General features: G+C 38.7%; 1 protein-coding gene across 1 annotated transcript in view; it reads right to left on the reverse strand.

Annotated features, from left to right (window-relative positions):
* Positions 1 to 25824, reverse strand: part of CRPPA (CDP-L-ribitol pyrophosphorylase A) — a 323296-nt gene that overhangs the window by 292960 nt on the left and 4512 nt on the right. Inside the window, exon 2 of the mRNA XM_042919329.1 lies at positions 10650 to 10926. Coding sequence (XP_042775263.1) covers positions 10650 to 10926 — 277 coding nt within the window. The remainder of the gene's footprint in view (positions 1 to 10649; positions 10927 to 25824) is intronic.

Consider the following 25824-nt stretch of genomic DNA (forward strand, 5'->3'; position numbering starts at 1 on the left):
TTGATTGCTCAGAAGTACTTTGTTCAGTTATATAAGAAGTTAAAGGAAACATTTTGAGTATGGGAAGATATATCTGGAAAGAGTGGTCAAAAAAAAACCCAGCAAAGATTGCAGTCACAGAAGACAAAGTAGAGAGAGCTGCAGAAGGAAGGTCTGGTTAACGTTGTCAATTTAGCTAAGACATTCTGTATAGGCTGCTTTAGTATAATATGATTCTTTCTAATGTCAGCCACCTGGACTTAGCACAACCCCCACAGCTCACAACCAGAATGCCCTTATTTTAGACACCAGACCCAAGTGGGATCCCCACATCACCAGCTCTGCTGATATACTGGCTGCAAACCGAGAAGGTTCTCATAACCTCCAATGAAGTTCACCCAAAACTCCTAGAACTCAGGAAAATGATTAGAACTACATTTTGACAATGATTATTTATGATCACATGTGTATGACCAGGGATATGTATCCGACCAGATAAATGTCGAGAAACATGGGGTGAGGGCTTGCGAGTTCAGAACACAGCCTCTGCGGTGCCCTCTCCCCATGCAATCAGCACATGGCTGTTCAACCAGGTCGCTCCCCTGAGCTTCAGTGTCCAGGGTCTTCACTGTGATATCAGTTTGTCAGTGTGAGTCACTGAATCATTGACCATGTGGTTCAACTCAGTCTCCAGTGCAATTACTCTCCCCCAGAGGTTGGGCTGGTTCAAAGTCTCAAACCTCCAACTGCCATTGGTAATGAGACACCATTAGTATTTCTGACAACCAGCCCAGATCCTGAGTGATCTCATTAGCATCATCTCAGGGGAGATGGAAGGGGATCATGAAAAACAAAAACCCACCTCTATTACTTTGGAAATTCTAAATACTTCAATTCTTCCTTCAAGGAACCAGGTATAAAAGCCAGTCATCTTACTTATTTTATAACAGACTAAAACTGCACATATAGTTTGGGAGCTGAAAAATTACAGGTGATTTTGAACAGAGTAGTCAGAGAAGAAGAAGCCAGATCACTGTGCACTGAGGAGTAAACTTTTGCACTGAGGAGGTGCAAAAGAAGGAGCAATAGATGTGACCTGTTACTGTCAGAACTTGGCAAGGGAGGAGAAGATAAAACATGATTAAAGATCCAAGAACACAGGACTTTAATATGTGCAAGTAACTATGGAAATGTCTTCTCTCAGGAACACATTTTGAGGAGGTTGCCTTTCTGATGCACTATAATTTTCAAATTCATGTTATTACTGGCAGTTTTGTGTATATAACAGCTAGCTTATTAATCCTAAAATGACTTTCTCACATTTCTATGTTCCAACTTATTTTACCCTTTCCAACATCTCCCTTATAACAATGTCCTTGTTACTACTTTTCCATCTCTGGACTTTTTTTTTTTTTTTTTTTTTTTTTTTTTTGACACAGAGAGAGACAGAGCATGAATGGGGGAGGGGCAGAGAGAGAGGGAGACACAGAATCGGAAGCAGGCTCCAGGCTCTGAGCCATCAGCCCAGAGCCCGACGCGGGGCTTGAACTCACAGACCGCGAGATCGTGACCTGAGCTGAAGTCGGCCGCCCAAACAACTGAGCCACCCAGGCGCCCCATCCATCTCTGGACTTTTAATTATGCAGAAATATAAAAATAATTTATACTTAGTAAAAAAACTTTTTTTAAATTTTTAACGTTTATTTATTATTGAGAGACAGAGAGAGACAGAGCACAAGCAGGGGAGGGACAGAGAGAGAGGGAGACACAGAATCCAAAGCAGGCTCCAGGCTCCAAGCTGTCAGCACAAAGCCCGACGCGGGGCTCGAACTCATGAACCCTGAGATCATGACCTGAGCTGAAATCAGACGCTCAACTGACTGAGCCACCCAGGTGCCCCAGTAAAAAACTTCTAATTTCAGGACTATGGCTGACAAATTATCTTGCAAAACCTCTTGCAATGTAAAAAAAAAGTTCAGGAGAAAATGTTATTAATAGCTTTTTTCCCCAGTATGACTCTTAAGGTTATTTTTTTTTTACTAATTTTTTAGGGGTGCCTGGGTGGTTCAGTTGGTTAAGCGGCAAAGTAGCCAACTCTTGGTTTCATCTCAGGTCATGAACTCACAGTCATGAGATCAGGCCCCACATCTGGCTCCATACTGAGCATGGAGCCTGCCTTGAAATTCCGTCTCCTCTTCTCTCCAGGCTCCTCCCCTTCTCTCTCCCGCTCTCTCTCTCTCTCAAAATAAATAAATAAACTTTAAAAAATCATTATTTTAGGGGCGCCTGGGTGGCGCAGTCGGTTAAGCGTCCGACTTCAGCCAGGTCACGATCTCGCGGTCCGTGAGTTCGAGCCCCGCGTCAGGCTCTGGGCTGATGGCTCGGAGCCTGGAGCCTGTTTCCGATTCTGTGTCTCCCTCTCTCTCTCTGCCCCTCCCCCGTTCATGCTCTGTCTCTCTCTGTCCCAAAAATAAATAAAAAAAAAACGTTGAAAAAAAAAAAAAAAATTAAAAAAAAAAATCATTATTTTAGAACCGTGACTCATGAGATAACTACCTAGGACTAACATCACATCCAGAATCCAAGGAAGACAGTGGAGATGCGTTGGGTTATTAAGAGGATTTAGTATAAACAAATGAGACAGAATGAGGAATTCTGTCCTGACACTATGCTACCTAGTCCGCAAGAACTGTGGTCCTCACATTAAGATCCAGGTAACCATTTAAAAGGTAAGCCAGATAAAGCACAATAACCACTGCGTTAAGATTACACAAAATTGTATGTCTATCCTGGCTTGTATTCTGATGGGTAGGGGAACCTTCCCTGAGAGGCCCTAACTGTCATCTAGACTTAATGGGAGTTCAGAGTTTGGTTTAACATGACCATAAGGTGGATAAAACCTCAAGCCAAAAATTAACATAATGTGAATCCAAAATGGTAAAGCCCTCAGGATCCCTGGCAGAACACAAATCTGCTTCAAAAACACATCTTCATCCCATGCCCAAAGGATTCCTACTGATAAAGTCCTGCCAAACATGGGACTACAATACAAACTGCTCAACAGAGGAAGAAACAAATCTTGAATAAAAGTGGAGAAATGAAGAAGTTAAGAACTACGAAGAATTACATTAGCTACAATGAATTAAATATTTGTATTTAAGTACTGAAAGAATATAAAATTGTGAAAAAAAAAGGGGGGGGGGCAATGACAGCTGAAAAGGACCGAATCAAACTCCTAGGAAGTCAAATTTTGATTGTGAAAATAGTTCAACAAGATATTATATTAGGACTAATATAAATGAAAACCGAGGCTACTCAGAAACCACCACCCCCGCTACATACACACACGCGCGCGCGCCAGAAAAAAAAAAATGATGTTATGAGGACAGGGTAAGGTTTACCAGACATTCAGTGATGCAAAAGTAGAAGGGAGAAAAAGCTGTAGGATCAGAAATGGGGTAAAGTCAATATTTAAAAGTTAATGATATGGAAGGCTCTAGAATTGATAAGATATTAATCAAACTGCATGAATAAATCCTAAGCAAGGGAGGAAAAAAGATATTCTTATCTAGTCACACCATAGAGACAATGCACAATACCTTTGAAAAATAAGTGACTTTAAAATCAACCTGGCAGACACTATGTAGCTAAGATGCCAACTTAGCAGGAGGACCCTAGACTTGACTTATCCCTTGAACACAGCTACATTATTGTCAAATCATACCCCGGAAAGTGACTTGAGTACTGACAGAACAGACTGTACAACTAGAGGAATAGAAGAGGCCACACAGAGGAAGGTATGAAGTATGGAGACATGGTTTGGGGAAGAAACCTATCGTGGGTGCTGCAGAGGGAAAGGAGTCCTGGCCACAAAGAAAGCTAAGAGAAAGAGAGAGATTGGAGTGCACGTGGGTACACTCAGGAGAACTCTTCTCCAAAGCCATTGGCTGGGAAAACGAGAGAGGCTGATTCTCTTGAGTTCCACAGCAGGTCTCAAAGCCAGGAGTTTTAGCGGTTGGCGGGCTTGGCTGGGAAAGAGGCCTGAGAACACTGCCCTCCTCCTGGAAAGAAGGCAGGCGAACCATCTGGGAAAGACTGCATGATCTGAGGGTTGCCTAAAGTGCTTGGGAAGAGACCGTTCACTCTTCCACTGTCTCTTAGAGGTGGTGTTCACAGAAACGCCTTTCTGGGGACAGAAGAGCGGGCAGGCAGCACTTCCCTTCCCTGCCCCACAGCATAGGCGCAGAGACACCTGCTGACGGCAGCTAACCCAGACACCGGCTGCTTAGCCTGTGTCACTACAAACCCCATGCCCCTGTGCTCCGGCTTACCTGCCCTTCTCAGTCAAACCTACATCTGTCCCAGAGTGGCGAGACCCTCTCCAGAAGACTAGTGCAGGCCCCCTAACACGGCACATCCTTAAAGTTTGTAGTTTAAAAGTCATCATTAAAAACAAATATTTAAAAAAAAAAAAAAAAAAAGGCATCAGGCTTGACTGGGATAGAGCCCAAAGGACAATGTACTGTTCCAGGTGGGCAAGCAACCTGGAGACAGACTGTGTGACATCAGCAATCTGAAAGATGCCTGGGACGCTTATGGGGAAGTTACTTGATATTCTGGGGGGGGGGGGGGGGGGGTAGTTCCCTGACAGCAGCAAGCACAGAGACTCCTCTCCATGGACACAGGAACTGGCTGGTGCCATCTCTCTCCATGACCCCTCAGCATAAACCAGCTTCACTAAAGAGCACAGGGCCAACCAGATTCACTCAACAGCATACCACTGGCAGCCTCACCAGCTTAAACCAAGTCCTGACATGCCAGGACTCTGCTGGTCCTCCTTTTCTCACACAAGCATGCCCAAGGCCTAGCACAGCAGACCCCTTCACCAGAAGATCAGCAGAAACCTGCGCTCACACCATGTCTTCCAACCAGAGAGTTCTGCAAGGCTTCAAGTCAAGAGGAAGGAGCATCGAATCTCATTTAACAAGCAGACCAGACCACACCTAGTTAAAACTCACTACACTCTGGCCAAGATCCAAACATTGCATGCTACAGACAAGGAAACCCTTTGCAAATGACTGGCCTGAGCAACAGAGCAGCCAAAGCACAGCAGCAGACTACATGCAGCATACAGCACAGACAGGGCCTGAAGCGCCAGGCCCTGAACACTTTATCACCTCTCCTTCATAAAGCCATTATTCTCAGGAACAGGAAACCTAATAGGATTTTCCAACACAGAGACGACGAGAGACTTCGACAAAATGCCAAGATGGAGGGGAACTCATCCCCTAAGAAAGAACAAGGAAAGATCCAGCCAGAGATCTAGCTGATACAAGTAATGTGCCTGATGGAGAATTTAAAGTAACAACCACAAGGACACTCACTGAGATTGAGAAGAACAGGAGGACATCAGGAAGACCCTTACCACAGAGATAAAAGAGCTCAAAACCAATCAGGCAAAAATGAAAACTCCAACAACGGAGATTTGAAACAGACTGGACAGAATGACAAGGATGAAAGAAGCAGAGGAATGAGTAAGTCACATAGAAGAGAAAATTATGAAAAATAATGAAGTTGAACAAAAGGGAGAATGAATTATGCAACATGCAAGTAGACTTAGGGAACTCAGTGACTCCATCACATACTGTAATATTTGTATAAAAGGAGTCCCAGAGGACGAGAGAGAAGAGGGGGCAGCAGGTTTATTTCAAGAAATAAGAAGTAAAAACTTTCCTATTCTGGGGAAGGAAACACATAGATATCCTAATCCAGAAGGCATAGAGAACTCCCATTAAAATCAACAAAAGCAGGTCAATACCAAGACATATTGCAGTTAAATTTGCAAAATATAGAGAAAAAGAAAACATCCTAGAAGCATCAAGACAAAAGAAGTCCTTAACTTCCAAGGGAGACCCATAGCACTAGCTGCAGATCTCTACACAGAAACTTGGCAAGCCAGGAGGGAGTGGCATAAAATATTCATTGTGCTGAGAAAAATTTGAGAAAATTTGAGAAAAATCTGCAACCAAGAATACTCAACACAGCAGGCTATCATTCAGAATAGAAGGATATAGAGTTTCCCAGACAAACACAAACTAAAGGTGTTTGTGACCACTAAACCAGCCCTGTAAGAAATACTGAGTCTAAAGTAAAGACCAAAAGTAACAAAGATACTTCAGAAATGACAAAACAATAAAATGATACTAAATATGTATCTATCAATAATTACTCTGAATGTAAAGGGACTCCAGTCGAAAGACACAGTGTGTCAGAATGGATTAAATAAAAAAAACCAGAACCCATCTATATGTTGCCTATGAGAGACTTATTTTAGACCTAAAGACACCTGAAGATTTCAAGAGAGGGGCTGAAGAAACATTTACCATGCAAATGGACATCAAAAGAAACCCAGACTAGCCATATATATACAGGTAAACATTTTTTTTTTAATTTTTGAGAGAGACAGAGAGACAGAGACAAAGCACGACCAGGGGAGGGGCAAAGAAAGAGGGAGACACAGAATCTGAAGCAGGCTCCAGGCTCTGAGCTGTCAGCACAGAGGGCGACTTGGGGCTCTAACTCACAAGATAAAGATCTGAGCCAAAGTTGGATATCTAACCAACTGAGCCACCAGGTGCCCCCAAACAAACTACATTTAAACCAAAGACTGTAACCAGAGATGAAGAAGGGCACTACATCATAACAAGTGGAACTACTGTCAACTGTAAATTGAATTCCAACATGGAATACCAAAATATATAAAACAGTTAATGACAAACATAAAGAAACTCATTGATAATAATACAGTAATAGCAGGAGACTTTACATCATTTACATCAATGGACACATCATCTAAGCAAAAAATCAACAAGGAAACAGTGGCTTTGAATAACACACTGGACCAGATGCACAAAACAAATATATCAGAACATTTCATTCTAAAGCAGCAAAATACACATGGGACATTCAAATACACATGGGACATTCTCCAGCAAAGATCACATACTAGGTCACAAATCAGGCTTCATCACATACAAAAAAAAAGTAAGATTGTATCATGCATCTTTTCTGGCCACAGCACTATGAAACTTGAAGTCAATCTCAAGAAAAAAATTGCAAAGACCACAAAAACATGGAGATTAAACAACTAAAGAATGCTACTAAAGAATGAATGGGTCAACCAAGAAATGAAGAAATAAAAAAAAAAAAAATTAAAAAAAAAAAAAAAACACGGCAACAAATGAAAATGAAAACACAATGGTCCAAAACTTCTGGGATGCAGCAGAGGCAGTCATAAGAGGGAAGTATACAGCAATACAAGCCTACCTCAAGAAACAAGAAAAATCTCAAAAAACCTAACCTTACACCTGGAGGAGCTATAAAAAGAACAAATGAAGTCTGAAGCCAGTAGAAGGGAAGTAATAAAGATTAGAACAGAAATAAATGATATAGAAAGTGAAAAAAAATATTTAGATCAATGAAACCAGCTGTTTACTTGAAAAAATAATACTGATATGCCCCCTAAAAGAGAAAGAACCCCAATAAACAAATAATAAGAGGAGAAATAACATCCAACACAATAGAAATACATACAAGATTATAGTATGAAGAATTATATTCTAACAAATCAGACTACATGGAACAAATAGATAAATTTCTAGAAACATAAAATATCAAAACTGCAGCAGGAAGAAATACCAAATTCGAATAGACCGATATCCAGCAAAGAAACTGAATCAGTAATCAAAAATCCCCAACAAACCAAATCCAGGGCCAGATGGCTTCCCGGGGGAATTCTACCTAACATTTAAAGAAGAGTTAATACCTATTCTACTCACACTTTTCCCAAAAATAGAAATTGAAAGAAAACTTCCTAACTCATTTTAGAGGCAGCATTACCCTGATTCCAAAACCAGACAAAGATTCCACTAAGAAAGAGAACTAGAGGCCAATATCCCTGATGAACATGGATGCAAGAATTCTCAAACATATTATATATGTATATGTGTGTATATATATATATATATATATATATATATATATATATATATATGCAAATTGAATCTACAGGACATTGAAATAATCATTCATGGGGTGCCTACATGGCTCAGTCAACTGAGCACCCAACTCTTAATTTTGGCTCAGGTCATGATCCCAGAGTCTTGGGATCCAGCCCCGTGTTGGACTCTACAATGAGCATAGAGCCTAAGATTCTCTCTCTCTCCTTCTCTCTCTGCCCCTCCCCTGTGGTTGCTCTATCAACATAAATAAATATCAAAAAAAAAAAAAAAAAAGTATTTCACCTATCTGTATTAAACTCATTTCCTACTGTCTTGAAAATTATTCCTTAACACCATCCAAACAAGACATCACTTCCATTGTTTTAAATGTTTATTTTTGAGAGAGACAGAGAGAACACAAGCATGAGCCAGAGAGGAGCAGAGAGGGGGACAGAAGATCCCAAGCAGGCTCTGTGCTTACAGTCGAGAGCCCCATGTGGGACTCAAACTCACAAACCGTGAGATCATGAATTGAGCCAAAGTCAGACGCTTAACCAAATGAGTCACTCAAGCGCCCCACAAGACATTATTTCTAGAAGACATCAAGTTCCTGAAGCTTCAAAATAAATAGTGAAGATTTTGCTTAAAACTAGCTTCTTAATTCAATCAAAGTTTCACAGATTTCATTAAAACATCATGTATGATTTAATCATGTGCATAATACATAAAAGTTATTCTATCAACATTCATTATAAAGAGTCAAAGAATTCCAACACATCTGCAACAACAAAAAAAACAGTAAATGCTATGCATGTTTATGTTTTATTAAGTCACCAGTTAAACCAGGATATCTTAGCTTATTATTAACTGCAGCAGGAGAGTCCTCTTAACTTTCAGACCTATTACCACAAGTATCACTTTACAGACAATCTTAGAAATAAGATCTCAAAAAAAAAAAAAAAAATCAGCAAAAAATTCCAAATGTGTAATTTGTATTGTGAGCTTGACTGATATTTTTCCAAAAGGTAACATAGCCAAAGGTCTCTAATTTTATTTGCCTTATAGTATAAATTTTTCATTATCAGCCCCACCTATACAGTGCTCCCTAGGAACTTGCTCAAATTTGTCAAGTTTCACTCTAATTCCTCAGTGTTATAAATCCTGTGCCCTTTTCTTCCTCTTCATTTCACTTCTAACTGATCATCTTGCATCTACTACAGTAAAGGAGCCTGGAGAACAGGAAGGAGTCACAGAAGAAATAGGAGGGCCCTGACCAAGTTTTGAGGTCAACTAACGTACCTCTATGATCATTTTCACTCCATTAACACTACATCAAGCTACCATTTTTAAGTTACACTGAAGAAAAATGTTTTATTTGATTGATGGAATTCTTATACAGGTTTAAAAGGAATTCATGCTGCAGGGAGATGAGATAAAATTACCACCAATTTCCTGACAAAATTGCAGTTACATATAGATCACTGAAGACAAATCAAATACTATCTTTTCCAGACTGGTATTTTTTAACTCACCACCCATATGGCTAAGAAGGCTTAGAGGACTCCTTCCATTGGTCTACAATCCTACATGTTGTAATTCATCTTAATACCTTTTTTTTTTTAAAAAACTTAACACCTAATTTCCAATAGTAAAAAACCCCACAGGTATTAGCACCTGCATTGTTTTAAATGTTTATTTAAAGAGAGAGAGAAACAGAGAGACAACTAGAGGAGGCACAGAGAGACAGGGAGAGAGAGCATCCCAAACAGGCTCCACACTCAGCACAGAGCCTGACCCAGGGCTCAAACTCATCACTGTGAGATCATGCATGACCTGAGCCAAAATCAAAAGTCAGCCATTCAACCAACTGAGCCACCCAGGCATTCCATCGTCTGTATTTTTACAAGTAAGGAAAGTAAAGAAAATGGGCTCGAAGAGGTTGAGAAAGTTGCACATACACCATTAATTAAAAAATGTTTAAGAGGGGCCTAAGCATGTCCAGCTCCATAGCTTATTGCTATTATGCTATACCAACTGTGTACAACACGTTGCACTGTCTCAAATTTAGACTAGAAAACTATTACCTTATTTTTAGGATTTTTATCTACTAATATAAGAACAAAACAAAGATGTTCTAGACATTACCAAAGGTCTTTTGCTCTCCTGTCTTCTTTGGTGAAATATCACACAGAATTCTGTGTCATCTTAAAATGTTTCACTTTAAAGGGTGTGAAAATCTTGCCTAGTTATTCATGCTGGAAAGTAAACCAGTTTCGGAAAGTCAAAGCACAATGTGCATGTGATCAGCCAAATTTTTGATAATCATGTGTCCTAGACTTGAGAATTTTCTTAGGTATTTTCAGGTAAGTGTACATTGCTTCTCATTTATTCAAGGTGCATACATAGCCATACTCTGAAGACATTATTACATTTTTCTCCAAAAAGCTCATGTTATGATGAGGCACTGGACTGTAAGAAAAAATAAATTCCGGTACAGTCTCATGACCTACAACACTTCAAGCTTCCTGAAAAAAAAATTAGTATGATGCTTTTAAGTCATCATGCCTGTTTCATATAGACATTTAAATAGGATTTCATCAAAATCCAGCAATTCAACATTTGCTATTGTATTTGCATCTTTTATCCACCTTCAGAAGTATAAACACTTACCCCATATTCCTTAGCAGCTGTGACAACCTTAAGAAGGACATCTTCTTCAACAAATGGTCTCACAGCATCATGGATTATCACAACTTCTGGCTTAGACAGTTTAGAGTCAGGCTGGTCCTCTGCCAGTGCTTTGAGTCCATTGAAAATTGACCTGTGACGGGTCACTCCAGCTTCAACCAGTGAGATGCGTTGATGCTGGTACTTCTGAATGATACCCTTCATTGCTTCCATGTTCTCTCCAGTTACTGCAACAACAATGTCCTTTATCCAACATACTCTAAAAGGAAAGAGTACATACATTTAATATAAATAGAGCCTTATACAAGTTAAGCTAGTAACAAAACTGAATTAGTAAGCACTACTATAACTTCATAGGGCTATCAAAAACTGAAAGTTAAATCAGTTTTATGCATTTTATTGTGTCTAGTAAAAAGATTGTTAATCAGTGAATATTTCACACTATAGATAGTAACAGATGTAGTGTTTTATACTCCATAGTCAAATTTTATCTATATAAATACTATACAATAGATATGGATTCCAAAGTTTGGATTCTATTATCAGTACATTGAGATAAAAGAATGCAGTAATAGTCCTTTAAATTGATTTTTTTCCAAATCATTTGTTCAATAAAATAGGAACAAATCAAAGCAGTTTTGAATACCAGAATTTCTGTCTCTCTCAAGAAATCCATCAAATCACTAACACAGCTGCATAACTTTGCCTACATCCAAGTGAAACATCATGCCTTAAATGGGATACTAAGATTATATCAAGTTCAAAATGATAAACTTTGTAATAAAATATTTAATTAAAGAATTGACCTATTGAGTCACACAAAGTATTAAACAATCTTTCTATTGTAAAATATTTTTTTAAACACTTACTGACATTTTGCACTGCATACTCCATAGCATTGAGTGGCAACTGCATTAGATTTTGGCAGACTTCTTGAACACCAGCACTAACAGAGCTTGAGGTCATTATAGACTCTATGTTCCACATAGAGCCAACAGGCTCAGACCAGGCAAACTGCCTCTGACCCACAATACGAACTCTGAATAAAGGTCACTTTAAATTTTTTTTTTTTTTTAATTTACATCCAAGTTAGTTAGTATATAGTGCAATAATGATTTCAGGAGTAGGTTCCAGTGATTCATTCCCTATGCATAACACCCAGTGCTCATCCCAACAAGCGTCTTCCTTAATGCCCCTTACCCATTTAGCCCATTGTCCCTCCCATAACCCCTCCAGTAATGCTCTGTTTGTTCTCCATATTCAAGAGTCTCTTATTTTTTGTCCCCCTCCCTGTTTTTGTATTGCTTTCGATACAAAACAATGCTCTTGTGTTCTTCTGTTCTGTGTCTTAAAGCCCTCATATGAGTGAAGTCATATGATACCTGTCTTTCACTAATTTAGCTTAGCATAACACCCTCTAGTTCCATCCATGTAGTTGCAAATGGCAAGATTTCATTCTTTTTGATTGCCGAGTAATACTCCATTGTGTATATATACACCACATCTTCTTTATCCATTCATCCCTTGGTGGACTTTTGGGCTCTTTCCATACTTTGGCTATTGTTGATAGTGCTGCTATAAACACGGGGGTGCATGTGTCCCTTCGAAACAGTACACCTGTATCCCATGAATAAGTGCCTAGTAGTGCAATTGCTGGGCCATAGGGTAGTTCTATTTTTAGTTTTTTGAAGAACCTCCATACTGTTTTCCAGAGTGGCTACACCAGCTTGCACTGCCACCAACAATGCAAAAGAGATCCTCTTTCTCCACATCCTCGCCAACATCTGTTGTTGCCCGAGTTGTTAATGTTCGCTGTTCTGTCAGGTGTAAGGTAGTATCTCATTGTGGTTTTGATTTGTATTTCCCTGATGATGAGTGATGTTGAGCATTTTTCCATGTGTAGGTTGGCCATCTGGATGTCTTCTTTGGAGAAGTGTCTATTCATGTCTTTTGCCCATTTCTTCACTGGATCATTTGTTTTTTGGGTGTTGAGTTGGATAAGTTCTTTGTAGATTTTGGATACTAACCCATTATCTGATATGTCATTTGCAAATATCTTCTCCCACTCTGTCACTTGCCTTTTAGTTTTGCTGATTGTTTCCTTCACTGTGCAGAAGTTTTTATTTTGATGAAGTCCCAACAGTTCATTTTTGCTTTGGTTTCCCTTGCCTCTGGAGACATGTTGAGTAAGAAGTTGGTGCGGCCAAGTTCAAAGAGGTTTTTGCCTGCTTTCTCCTTGAGGATTTTGATGGCTTCCTGTCTTACATTTAGGTCTTTCATTCATTTTGAGTTTATTTTTGTGTATGGTGTAATAAAGTGGTCTAGGTTGATTTTTCTATGTCACTGTCCAGTTTTCCCAGCATGGTTTGCTGAAGAGACTGTCTTTATTCACCAGATATTCTTTCCTACTTTGTCAAAGATTAGTTTACCATACTTTTGTGGGTCCATTTCTGGGTTCTCTATTCTGTTCCATTGACCTGAGTGTCTGTTTTTGTGGCATTACCATACCGTCTTGATAATTACAGCTTTGTAATACATCTTGCACTCCAGACTGTTATACCCCCAGCTTTCATTTTCTTTTTCAGGATTGCTTTGGCTATTCGGGGTCTTTTCTCGTTCCATACAAAGAACTCTCAGCCTCTGAGACACTCTATATGCAGGCTAGACAGTGAAAATCTTATATACATTTTTACAAAGATGGAAAGTTCTGAAAATTACTGAGTGAAATGAGTTTTATTTATGTGAACACTTGGTTGATTTACTTAATTATTAACCTCCAACCTTCTGTAATTGAACCAACCCTTTCCAATCCCATTCTTCCTGTCGCTACAACAGTAATATACAGATGAGCAACACAAAGAGCTACTTTATAGGCACACTGTATTTTTAAGTCCATTCCTTTAACAGGTATTTACTGAATGAAGATGCTGATAAACTAAGCATTGACAACACAATGAAAATAAATACTGCCTTTGCTGAGGTTACAGATCAAACAAAGAACCCCAAGGAACAACGGCAATCTGTGATCAAGTGTTATGAAGAAATCCAGGCTCACATGCAAGCAGATCATCTGACTAGCACAGAGAAGGCCAAGGTGATATTCCCTAAGGAACCAGAATTTGCTATAGGATCCAAATGGTGAGTGGCAGGGAAAAATAGGCAAAGGAGTATGAAGGTCTGCTGTAAGTAAAAGCCATTACAAGGTCCTGAGGGCCAGGAAGCAAATGGAGTCAAATCGTTTCAGCAATGGAATGGGATGAGAGCCTATGAAGAAGCTGGAGGTCAAGGCAAGACCCAGAATAGGCTAAGCCATGGGGCCTCACAGACCATGTGGTGAGTTTTAATGTTATAATACAAAGCCATAAACAAAGCTTTATGCAGGAGAGGACATTTCTCTAAAAAAATTAAAAAAATTTTTAAAGTGCTCACTTACCCAAATGTGTATCATATCATAAAACAGTGCCTAGAAAACTCTAATAGTCAGAAAAGCCCCTAAGAGAAGACTACTTCCTAATTTCCCAAACCTGTGAAGGGACAACCCTACATGCCAAAGGAACTTTACAGATGTGGTTAAGGATCTTGAAATGGAATGATTTTCCTAGACCATCTAGGTATGTCTAATATAATCCCAGGAATCCTTAAATGTGAACAAGAGGCAGAAAAGTCAACGCAGCAGATGAGTTAATAGAAACAGTGGCCAGTGTGATACAGGACCACAAGTCTAGGAATATAAGCAACCTCTAGAAACTAGAAAGTGGCCAGGAAATGGACTGTCCCTTGAGTGTCCAGAACAAACACAGCATTGCCAACACCTTTATATTTTAGTCCAGTGACACCTACTGTAAACTTCTAACTTCCAGAAGTTGAAGGTAGTAACATGTTGCTTTAAGTCACTCACTTCATGGTTTTTTTGTTTGTTTTTGTTTTGTTTTGTTTTAACAGCAGCTAATTTAGTACACTCAGTTTTACTCTTGCTACAAGGTAGAGATGGTAGAGAAAGAGGAAAAGCAGACAGACCCAAGTAGGAGATGACTGCTGCTTCATTCTGGGAAAGACGATGACTGTAGCCTCACTACCAGATAGAGCTTGTAGATGGGGTTTAAGAGATAAATTAGAGAGCATAACCTTTGCAAAATTGGCAAAAAAGTTTCATTATGACATAAAATAACTAACATTAAGCATTTACTATGGCTTAAGCCTTAGTCATGTTCTAACTCCTGTAATCCTCATTCTCTACGGTCTCTCTTAAGTGGGAAACAATTAAGAGGTGACATATACATTCTACTTAGCTTTCCCAAACTACCATCTTGTACCAAAAAGTTCTTGAAATCGTTTTACCAAAATACAATACCATATTCCACCTTCTAGAAGGTAACTTCCATGACAGAAAGGACAACATCTGTTTTGCCCATTGCTTTTCACATACCTGGTATACCCTCATTTATTTGTTGAATAAATGACCTTGGTCAATCTCACCTACCAGCAACGGTGTAGTATCTCTCAACACAGCATCATCTCAAAGGTTATAAAAACAAAAGAAGCTCTTCATTAAGCTGATCAGCTATAAAAACTCAAAAAAAAAAAAAAAAAAAAAAAAAAACCACAGTATAACCTTCCCTATGTGATATGGTTTTGTTTCAAGCATTTGACTCCTTACCTTCACTTCAATAACTTTAGGCTTCTAGAAAGCCAGAATTACTTATGTTTTGTCAGACACTGGGGAGAATTCCAATCACAAGCAAGCTGAAACAATGCAGAAATATTCACAAAGCACCTAAGAGTAAGATATGTATTATGATGTGCAGTCAATAGAAAGTATTAGGGAGTAAGTCTCAGTGTTGGTTGCTCTGCTTTGTAGCCCATCCATCCCCCATCCCTTTCATTACAAACTTAATTGATTACAGTGTACTCACACAGTTTAGAATTTATACTGTACTTATAGCACCCACTCCACATGCGCCCCCCCCCCACCCCGCAACTGACAAGTGACAGTCCGTGGTCTCTAAATGTGAAGCTTCCCAAGGTTCTGTCTTCACTGACACAAGCTGTGACCAAAGCACTCATCTCCTCCATTATTTATTGCACCAGCCTCTTAGCTGGTCTCGTTCTACTTTTTATCCCAACATAACACATTCTCACCACTTCTAGAGGATTTTTCTCAACAGCAAACCTAAAGTTACCCCCTGCTGCTTCTTGAGCAGGACCCTTCAAGGTCAGCCTACTTGTCCCTATGCCACTTCATCTGTCCCATTCCCCTCTTATTTAGGAGGACATTTTCTCTCACATCCAGGTCTTTGCTTATGTTACTTCCTTTGCTACCCAGCACACCTACCCCATCTTGGGGTGGGGCAAGATGGGAAGCTCAGTTCCACCTGTTCAGCTGTCAGTTCAGATATGGCTTCCCCCAGGAAGCTTTCCCAGGCATTTTGGAAGCAGCATCCCTGTTCTCCACTTCCAGAGTACTCTTACTGCTAGAGAGATTTACCATCATACTCTACGGTTTCCTTTTCTATCTCCTTCACTAGGCTGCCAACTCACAGAAAGCAAAGTCTACACTTCAGAGCTTGGCACATTCTAAACCAAGGAGTATTAGTAATATTAACAGCAACTAAGATTGATGGCTCGCTCAGTAACATGTGCTATGTACAGCACTTGCCTGTAATATCTCATCCAATATATCAGATCGCAGGAAATCACTATTATCACTTTACAGAGGACATGGAAGCAGTGACCTGCCCATGATCTCACACTTAAGAAATGCAGGGACCTGGGTGGAACCAAGTCTGATTTGGGAGCACACTGTTAACTTCTACAAATGCACTAACAGTCTGTGAGAAAGAGGTGGCAAAATTATGTCAGTATCCATTGTGTCTCCAGCACATCATTTATATTCTTAGTGATGAGCCATGTAATACAGCTACATTTGTGATCAAAATGACAAATTTCCTTTATTTCTCGTAATTCAAGCAAAAATAAACACCTAACATTTGCCAGGCAGTATGCTAGACACTTGTTATATAATAATGAACCAAGACTGGCAGAATTCCTGACCTCATAGACCATATGTCAGTATCTGTTAAATGAATCCATGAATAGGAAAGATTTAAATAACTAGAAAGGAATAAATTATTACTTTTATAATTGTTTAAGCCTTTTCTCTGTTCATGGATTCAGTTAACACTTTTGACATAATGGTCTGACATAATTCAGTTAACACTTTTGACATATTTCAGTTTATTAATAAAACATCACACTAAGGTTTTTATTTTTTAAAAACATTTTAAGTACATGCTCAACTAAATCAGTAGGCAAAACTACTCTATAATCAAGAATTTAACTTGTACTCTAAGCTATTTATCTCTTCATAGTGTATTTTATCAGAAAAAAAAAAGTCACTTAAAAGCAACTTTTAAAGATCTTAAGTTGCTATTTTTTCATAAAAATTACTTCCAATTAAATGTTAATACTGAACAATTAAGAGGGAGAAAGACAAGGCATTGCTAGACTTAATAGTCATTCAAATACCTGCACAATGAGTCAATGAATTAATGAACTCCCCAAGATAGTTACTAGAATGCCTTCAAAGAGCTATAATTGTTTCAAAGAAAGTCAGTCATAATAGATGTAAATAATTAGATATACCCAAGTCCTTTGATTATTTCCAAAAGTCGTAAGAGACTCTAAGCAGCAAAGTCTTTTAAGTCTTTTATTCTTTCTCAAACTATAGATTAAGGCCTATTAGTGTATCAATTTAGGGAGTTTAGGTTAACATTTTTGGATAAATGATATAGAAATTAATAGAAGGGTAAAGTTAGAATGTATAGCAAATAGGACAGGTTTTCTTGAAATTCAAATACGTACATATTGTGTATTTATGTGCTTGATGGAGTCATAATGCAAAATATTTTTCTAAACAAGTTACAATAAAAAAATTTAGGAGACATGGTCTTAGACCACTCTTAAGAGATAACGGAATTATGGTATTTTGTTCAGCAACCAAGCACTTGCAATCCTTTTTAAGTACTATTTATATTTCAAAGGATTTATTCACATTCTTTTCTAGTTGTAGAATTAAGAGACTTTTACAGTATTAAAGTTAAATAATGTAGAATCATGGGACTGAGAAAAACCTTAACTACCTCACACAGTGCCTACTGAACAAGTATTTGCTGAATAAATGAATCTGGCTGACCTCCTTAGTGGAAAGCATGCCCACACTGAATTGCTGTACCCAGATTTCATCAAGTTCTCTTGACTAATTCCTTTCTAGCACATTCCCTAGGCAAATTACAAGGCTATCACCTATAGACATTTTGAGGAAAAATTATCATTTCTCATATTTTCTCCCACAATGCTAAAAAATCACTTACGGTATTCTGCTTGGGCAGCTGAACATGATCAGTTAAAAATGACAGATTTAAACACATGCTTTTTATATAAACAGACAGGGAGGGAGATGCCTGGGAGGCTCAGTTGGTTAAGCATTGACTCCTGGTTTTGGTTCAGATCATGAACTCAGTTTGTGAGTTTCAGCCCCACATTGGACTCTGTGCTAACAGTGCAGAGTCTGCTTGGGATTCTCTCTTGGTCCCTCTTTCTGTCCCCCCCCCCCCCCCCACCACTCATGCTGGCTCTCCAAATAAATAAACTTTATAAATAATAAGCAAACAGATACATGGAGTGCCTGGGTGACTCAGTTAGGTGTCCAACTCTTGATTTCGACCCAGGTCATGATCTCATGGTTGGTGAGTTTGAGCCCCACGTCAGGCTCTGTGCTGACCACGCAGAGTCTCCTTGGGATTTTCTCTCCCTTGCTCTCTGCCCCTCCCCAGTTTGGCCCCAAGGGACAGTGGCAGCTAGGGCTGACTGCCATGACAGTCTTCATAGAGATTAGGCTTGTGGATTGTACTGTGGCCATATTTGGTAGATTTACATCTCCCCATACCTACCCTGCTATTTTAGCAGCAAACCATTGTTGAGTTGGTGTGAAGGGGATGGCTCCCAATTGCCCCCACAATGTCAGGTCTCCTTATCAGGTCTCATGACCCCAGACTTCCTACTTGAAGTCCAACCTACCAGTCCTAATCTCTCCTTGAAAGAGTCCCATGGGGGCCTTCCCACTGGCAATTTGACACAAACATCTAGTCATACAAACACAGTCTTATTGTATTTTTAATACATAATGTAGGCCTATTGTTTCCCTTAACTCAGATTTGACCCTTAATGATGTATTAAGAAAATTATTTAAAGTTCAATTCCTGTATTTGAACATGTTCAACTGAAAGTAACTTAAGTGCCTTTTTCTTTCTGAATCCTTAATTCAATTAGTCACTAAAACCAGTCAATTCCTGTCTAAATATTTCTCCTGTCTTCCCTACTCCAACTTTTAGTTCAATTCAAGCAATCAACATTGCTCATTTAAATTAACATTTATATATGTACATATATATTTCTATCTTGTTTCAATACAATTTCCAGGGTTTTCAGAAAGAGTAAGATAGAACAAGTACACAAGAAAGCAAAAATTAGAGACAATCTATTAACTCAGAAAATCTATTAAGCCATCAGTGCATACACACACTTCAACACATACACCTATCAGCTGGGAAGATGGTGGAGTAGAGGACCTGAAGCTCACCTCACCCCATGGTTACAACTAAATGACCATATCAGTATAAATAACCCAGGAAACGACCAATACACTGGTGGTACAAACTCCACAACTAAGGGCAGGGAAAAGGTCACATCAAAGGTACAAAGGGCTGAGATGTAGTCTGAGAGCAAAAGAGACCATGCCATTCAAGCTGGCAGCACAGTAAAGGGCAGAAAACACATTTTCACACCAGGAGCCCATGAACTGGGAGAATGAATCTCTAGTATTTTCTTTTGAGTGAGTTGAGTGAAGGCCAAATTTCATGAGTTCCTAAAACAAGTAGGACTTAAAGCCTGGAATTTTAAAAATCCCAGGCTTGGCTCTAGGAGAGCCCAGAAAGCTTTAGGAAGCAGAATCCCCATCCTTAAAGAGATAGCAGGATAAACAGCCCATGCAGATACAGTGTAGAACCAGCAGTTTGAAAAATGCCTGGGGTAGACTGCCCCCCCCCCCCAGATGAGCAGTTTGCTCATCTCAGAACACCACCTGGACAAACAGATGCCACTAGGAGACACCTCCAGGAACAAAGAAGCTGGCAAATGCTATTTCCCTCCCCAGCCCCATAGCATAAACAATGGTTACCTGTGGGAAGCAGCACAGTACTGACACTCATAGCTTAACTTGCTTTCACAAAGCTCCACCAGGCCATGCCACTCCCAAATGCTTCAATGGATCCACCCCTTTCCAGTCACTCTTGCCTCCATCCCCCTGCTCTGGGCCCTCCCCCAGAAGACCAGCACAAACACTGCCAACGCCACATCTGACCTGAGCATTTTGTAGGTCCTCAGTTTACATAGTGGTGGGGGCAAGTCTCAGTTCTCAAGCAGACCACTGCACACCTTGCTGCCCACAACAGGCAGAGAGGGACTCTGCCCACAGCTGAACTGAACAATAGGGCAAGACTCAACAGCAGAGCAGACACAACACACATAGAAGACATTCCCTGAAGCTCCTGGCCCTGGGTAACTACAGAGCCCTGAAGAGGTCAAGACTCAACAGCAGAGCAGACACAACACACATAGAAGACATTCCCTGAAGCTCCTGGCCCTGGGTAACTACAGAGCCCTGAAGGACCTCTTCTTCATAAGACTGTTATCATAGGAAAGTCAGCTACTTCTCTTGCTCTTTTTTTTTTTTTTTTTTAAACGTTTATTTATTTTTGAGACAGAGAGAGACAGAGCATGAGCAGGGGAGGGGCAGAGAGAGAGGGAGACACAGAATCCGAAACAAGCTCCAGGCTCTGAGCTGTCAGCACAGAGCCCGACGCAGGGCTCGAACTCACGGACTGTGAGATCATGATCTGAGCCGAAGCCAGACGCTTAACCGACTGAGCCACCCAGGCGCCCCTACTTCTCTTGCTCTTAACAGAGAGAAATAGATACACTAAGTCAAACAAAATGAGAAGACAGAAATACATTTGCCAAATGAAAGAACAGGACCAAATCACACCATCTGACCCAAGCAAAACAGATGTAAGTATTATGGCTGATAGAGAATTTAAAATAAGTATCATAAAGATACTCACTGGACTTAAGAGTGGAGGACATCAGTGAGACACTTAACAGAGAGCAAAAAAAACAAAAACAAACAAACGAAAAAGAAAAAAACAACCAGAGATCAAGAACACAGTAAGTGAAATTAAAAATATACTTGATGGAACAAATAGCAGGCTACATAAAGCAGACAAATTATTTAATGACCTGGAACACAGACTAATGGAACATAACCAATCTTAGCAAAGTAAAGATAATTATGCAAATTGAGAATATTCTTAGAGAACTCAGTGACTCCAAGCATAATATCTGTACTATAGGATCTCAGATGAGGGGCAGGAAACTTATTTGGAGAAATAATAGTTGAAACTTCCCTAATATGAGAAAGGAAACATATCCAGATTGAGGAGACATGGATATCCTTCCCCCTCACCCCCAAAAAAAAAAATCTCTACCCAAGGAGGTCCACACCAAGACATATAGTAATTAAAATGGCAAAAAGTAGTAAAAGGAAAAAAAAAAAAAAGTAAAGCAATAAAAGATGACAGTTACATTCAAAGGAACTCCATAATACTAACAAGGGATTTTTTACCAAAACTTTGCAGGCCAGAGGGAATGGCAGGATATATTCAAGGTGCTCAAAGGGAAAAAATCTGCAACCAAGAATACCCTATCCAGGAAGGCTATCACTCAGAATAGAAGGAGAGATAAAAGAGTTTCTCAAACAAAAACAGAGCTCATGACTACTAAAGCAGTCCTATAAGAAATATTAAAGGGAATCCTTTGGGTGGAAAGGAAGATCATAAGTGAGAACATGAAAATAAACAAGCAGTAAAAATAACCTTTTCTGTAAAAACCAGTCAAGGGATTCATTAAAGAAAAGGATGTATATTATGATGCTATACACCTAAAAAATGGGAAGAAGAATGAACTTCAACTAAAGTGACCATCAATGTCATATAGACTGCTTTACTAGAAGATGTTATATACAAACCTAATGGTAACTACCAATCAAAAACAGGTAATAGATATGCAAAGAATAACGAGAAAAGGTTTGAAATAGATCACCAAAGAAAGCCAAAAAATCATGAAATACAATCAGGGAAGCATCAGAGAAAATATACAGAAACAACCACTAAACAAGTGATAAAATGGCAATAAATACGTATCTATCAGTACTTACTTTGAATGTGAATAGACTAAATGCTCCAATGAAAAGACACAGGGTGGCAAGATAAATAAATAAATAAATAAACAAACAAACAAACAAACAAACAAACAAACAATCAAGACCCAACTCTATGCTGAATAAAAATAAATAATATAGGGGCGCCTGGGTGGCTCAGTTGGTTAAGCGGCCGACTTCCGCTCAGGTCACGATCTCGCGGTCCGTGAGTTTGAGCCCTGCGACGGGCTCTGTGCTGACAGCTCAGAGCCTGGAGCCTGTTTCAGATTCTGTGTCTCCCTCCCTCTTACCCTCCCCCGTTCATGCTCGGTCTCTGTCTCAAAAATAAATAAATGTTTAAAAAAATTTTTTTAAATAAATAATATAAAAACTAAAAAAAGCAATAGAACAGATCAATGAAACCAGGAGCTGATTCTTTGAAAAAACTCAACGAAATAGATAAACCTCTAGCAAGACTCAAATAAGAAAATTTAAAAAAATTAACAAATAGATGACCCAAGTAACAAAAATTTATGGAAAAGAAGAAATAGCACCACAGAAATACAATTTTAACAGAATATTATGAAAATATTCATCAATATCAAATATTAATATCAAGTAGAAAATTTGAACAGACCAATCACCAGCAATGAAATTCAATCAGTAATCAAAAAACTTCCCAAAAATGAAACTCCAGGACCAGATGCCTTCACAGGTGAATTCTATCAAACATTTAAAGGGGAGTTAATATCTATTCTTCTCAAGCTATTTCAAAAAATACAAGAGGAAGGAAAACATCCAAATCCATTCTGTGAAGCCATTATCACTCTGATACCAAAGCCAGATACAGATGCCACAAAAAAAAAAAAGAGTACAGGCCAGTATCTCTCATGAATATAGATGCAAAATCCTCATAATATTAGCAAACCACATCCAACAATATATTTAAAAGAACATACGCCATGATCAAGTGGGATTTATTCCTGGAATGCAAGAGTGGTTCAATATCCACAAAATAATCAAAATGATATGGCACATCTGTAGGACAAAGTATAAAAACTGTATGACCATTTCAATAGATATAGAAAAAGCATTTGACAAAGTATAGCATCCCTTCATGATTTAAAAACAAAACAAAATCTCTGCAAAATAGGTCTAGAGGGAACACATCTCAACATAATAAAGGTCTCGTATGAGCAAACATCATACTCAATGGGGCAAAACTAAGAGCTTTCCCCCTAACATCAGCAACAGGGATGTCCACACTCACCACTTTTATTCAATGTAGTACTATAAGTCCTAGCTACAGACTTTAGACAAAAAGAAATAAGAGGCATTCAAATTCGTAAGGAAGGAGTAACTAACTATTTGCAGATGACATCATACTACACATAGAAAACCCTAAATATCCCACCAAAAATCTACTAAAATTGGCCAATGAATTCAGTAAAGTCCAAGGACACAAAATCAATGTATAGAAATCTACTGCATTACTATACACTAATAACGAAGCAGAAGGTGAGATTAAGACAAAAATCCCATTCACAATCATACCATAACAATAAAGTACCTAGGAATAAATTTCAATGTGAAAGACCTGTACTCGGAAAACTATAAAACACTGATGAAAGAAATTCAAGACAACGCAGAAAAAGGCAAAGACATTCCTTGCTCACAGGTTCCAAGAAAAAAAAAATCGTTAAAACATCTTTATTACCAATGCCATCTACAAATTTAATTCAATTGCTATCAACATACCAACAGCATTTTTCACAGAACTTGAATAAACAATCCTAAAAATAGTATAGAACCACATACACACACACACACACACACACACACACAAAACCTCCAATAGCCAAAGCAATCTTGAAAATGAAAAACAAAACTGGAGTTATCAAAATTCCAGAGTTCAAATTATATTACACAGTGGTAGTAATTAAGAGTGCAGGGGCACCTGGCTGGCTCAGTCAGTAAAGCATCGGACTCTTGATAACAGGGTTCTAAATTCAAGCCCCATATTGGGTATAGAGATGACTTTAAAAAATAAAATCTTAAAAATAAAATAACACAGTATAGTACTGGAATAAAAATACACAAAGATCAATAAAACAGAAAACCCAGAATTAAATGCACAATTACATGGCCAATTAATCTTTGACAAAAGAGGAATGAATATACATACAAGGGGGAAAAGACAGTCTCTTCAATAAATGGTATTGGGAAAACTGGACAGAGATATGCAAAAGAATGAAAACGGACCACTTTCTTTCACAATATACAAAAGTAAATTCAAATGGTTTAAAGACCTAAATGTGAGTCCCGAAACCCTAAAAAACACTTCAAGAGAGGGCAGGCAGTAATCTCTCTGACACTGACCATAACAACAGTTTTCTAGATATATCTTCTGAGGCAAGGGAAGAGCAAAAAATAAACTACTTGGACAACATCCAAATAAAAAGTTTCTGCACAGTGAAGGAAACAATCAACAAAACTACAAGTCAACCTACAGAATGGGACAAAGTGTTTGCAAATGATATCTGTTAAAGAGTATCCAAAATATAAAAAGAACTTAGAAAACTCAACAACCAAAAAATAAATAATGCATTTAAAAATGGCAAGACATGAACACACATTTCTCCAAGGAAAACATACAGATGGCCAAGAGACACATGAAAAGATGCTCAACACCACTTATCATCAGGGAAATTTAAGTCAAAACTACAATAAGGTATCACCTCAAACTTGTCAGAATGGCTAAAATCAAAAACACAAAAAACATCAAGTGTTGACAAGGACGCAGGAAAAAAAGAAGCCTCATGCACTGTTGGTAGAAAAGCAAACTGGTGCAGTCACTCTAGAAAACAGTATGGAAGTTCCTCAAATTTAAAAAAGAACAACCCTATGATCCAGTAATCACACAGCTGGGTATCTACCCTAAAAATACAAAAACACTAATTCAAAGGTATGCACGGACTCCTATGTTTATTGCAGCATTATTTACAGCAGCCAAACTATGGAAGCAGTCCAAGCATCCATCAACTGACAAATGGATAAAGAAGTGGTACCTATATGCAGTGGAATATTAGCCATAAAGAAGAATGTAATCTTTCCATTTGCAAAAACATGGATAAATCAAGAGAGTATCAGTGAAATAAGTTAGTCAGAGAAGGGCAAACACCACATGACTTTAGTCATATGTGGAATTTAACAAAACAAGGGAAAAAAAAGAGACAAACCAAAAAACAACTCTTAATTCTACAAAACCAACTGATTATTACCTGAGGGGAGTTGGGAGGGAAGAATGGCTGAAATAGGTGAAGGGGATTCATCATGATGAAAAAGAAGGATTTAAAAAGTAAATAGAACATAAAAACATATATACAAATACAGAATCACTACGTTGTACACCTGAAACTATTATGCCGATTATGCCTCAATTTAAAAAAGGCAAGCAGACAACACACACACACACACACACACACCATGGAGTCTCAGTTTCTAAAACTGGACTTCCATTGATTTTCCAAGTGGCAAGAAAGCAACCCAACTTAACCACAAAAATCTACTCTCCTTAAGATCAACACATACAAATCCACAAAACAGCTTTCTTTGAAATTCATCTGACATTATCACATTTATGTTGACTAACTTACATTAGCCAAACTAAGAGTGAAACCTGAATTAGAATGCCAACACATTAATAAGGATATATATTAGTATCCAAAGTCTGCAATGCTTTTTATTAGTGGGACAGCCCATTTCCTTCCTAGAGGAGATTTATACTGGCTGCCAGTTTATAATACAGTTTCAAGGGGCAATGAACCCTATCGAGGAACAAGTCAC

The sequence above is a fragment of the Panthera leo genome, chromosome A2, assembly GCF_018350215.1.
Source record: "Panthera leo isolate Ple1 chromosome A2, P.leo_Ple1_pat1.1, whole genome shotgun sequence".
In the NCBI taxonomy this organism is placed as follows: domain Eukaryota; kingdom Metazoa; phylum Chordata; class Mammalia; order Carnivora; family Felidae; genus Panthera; species Panthera leo.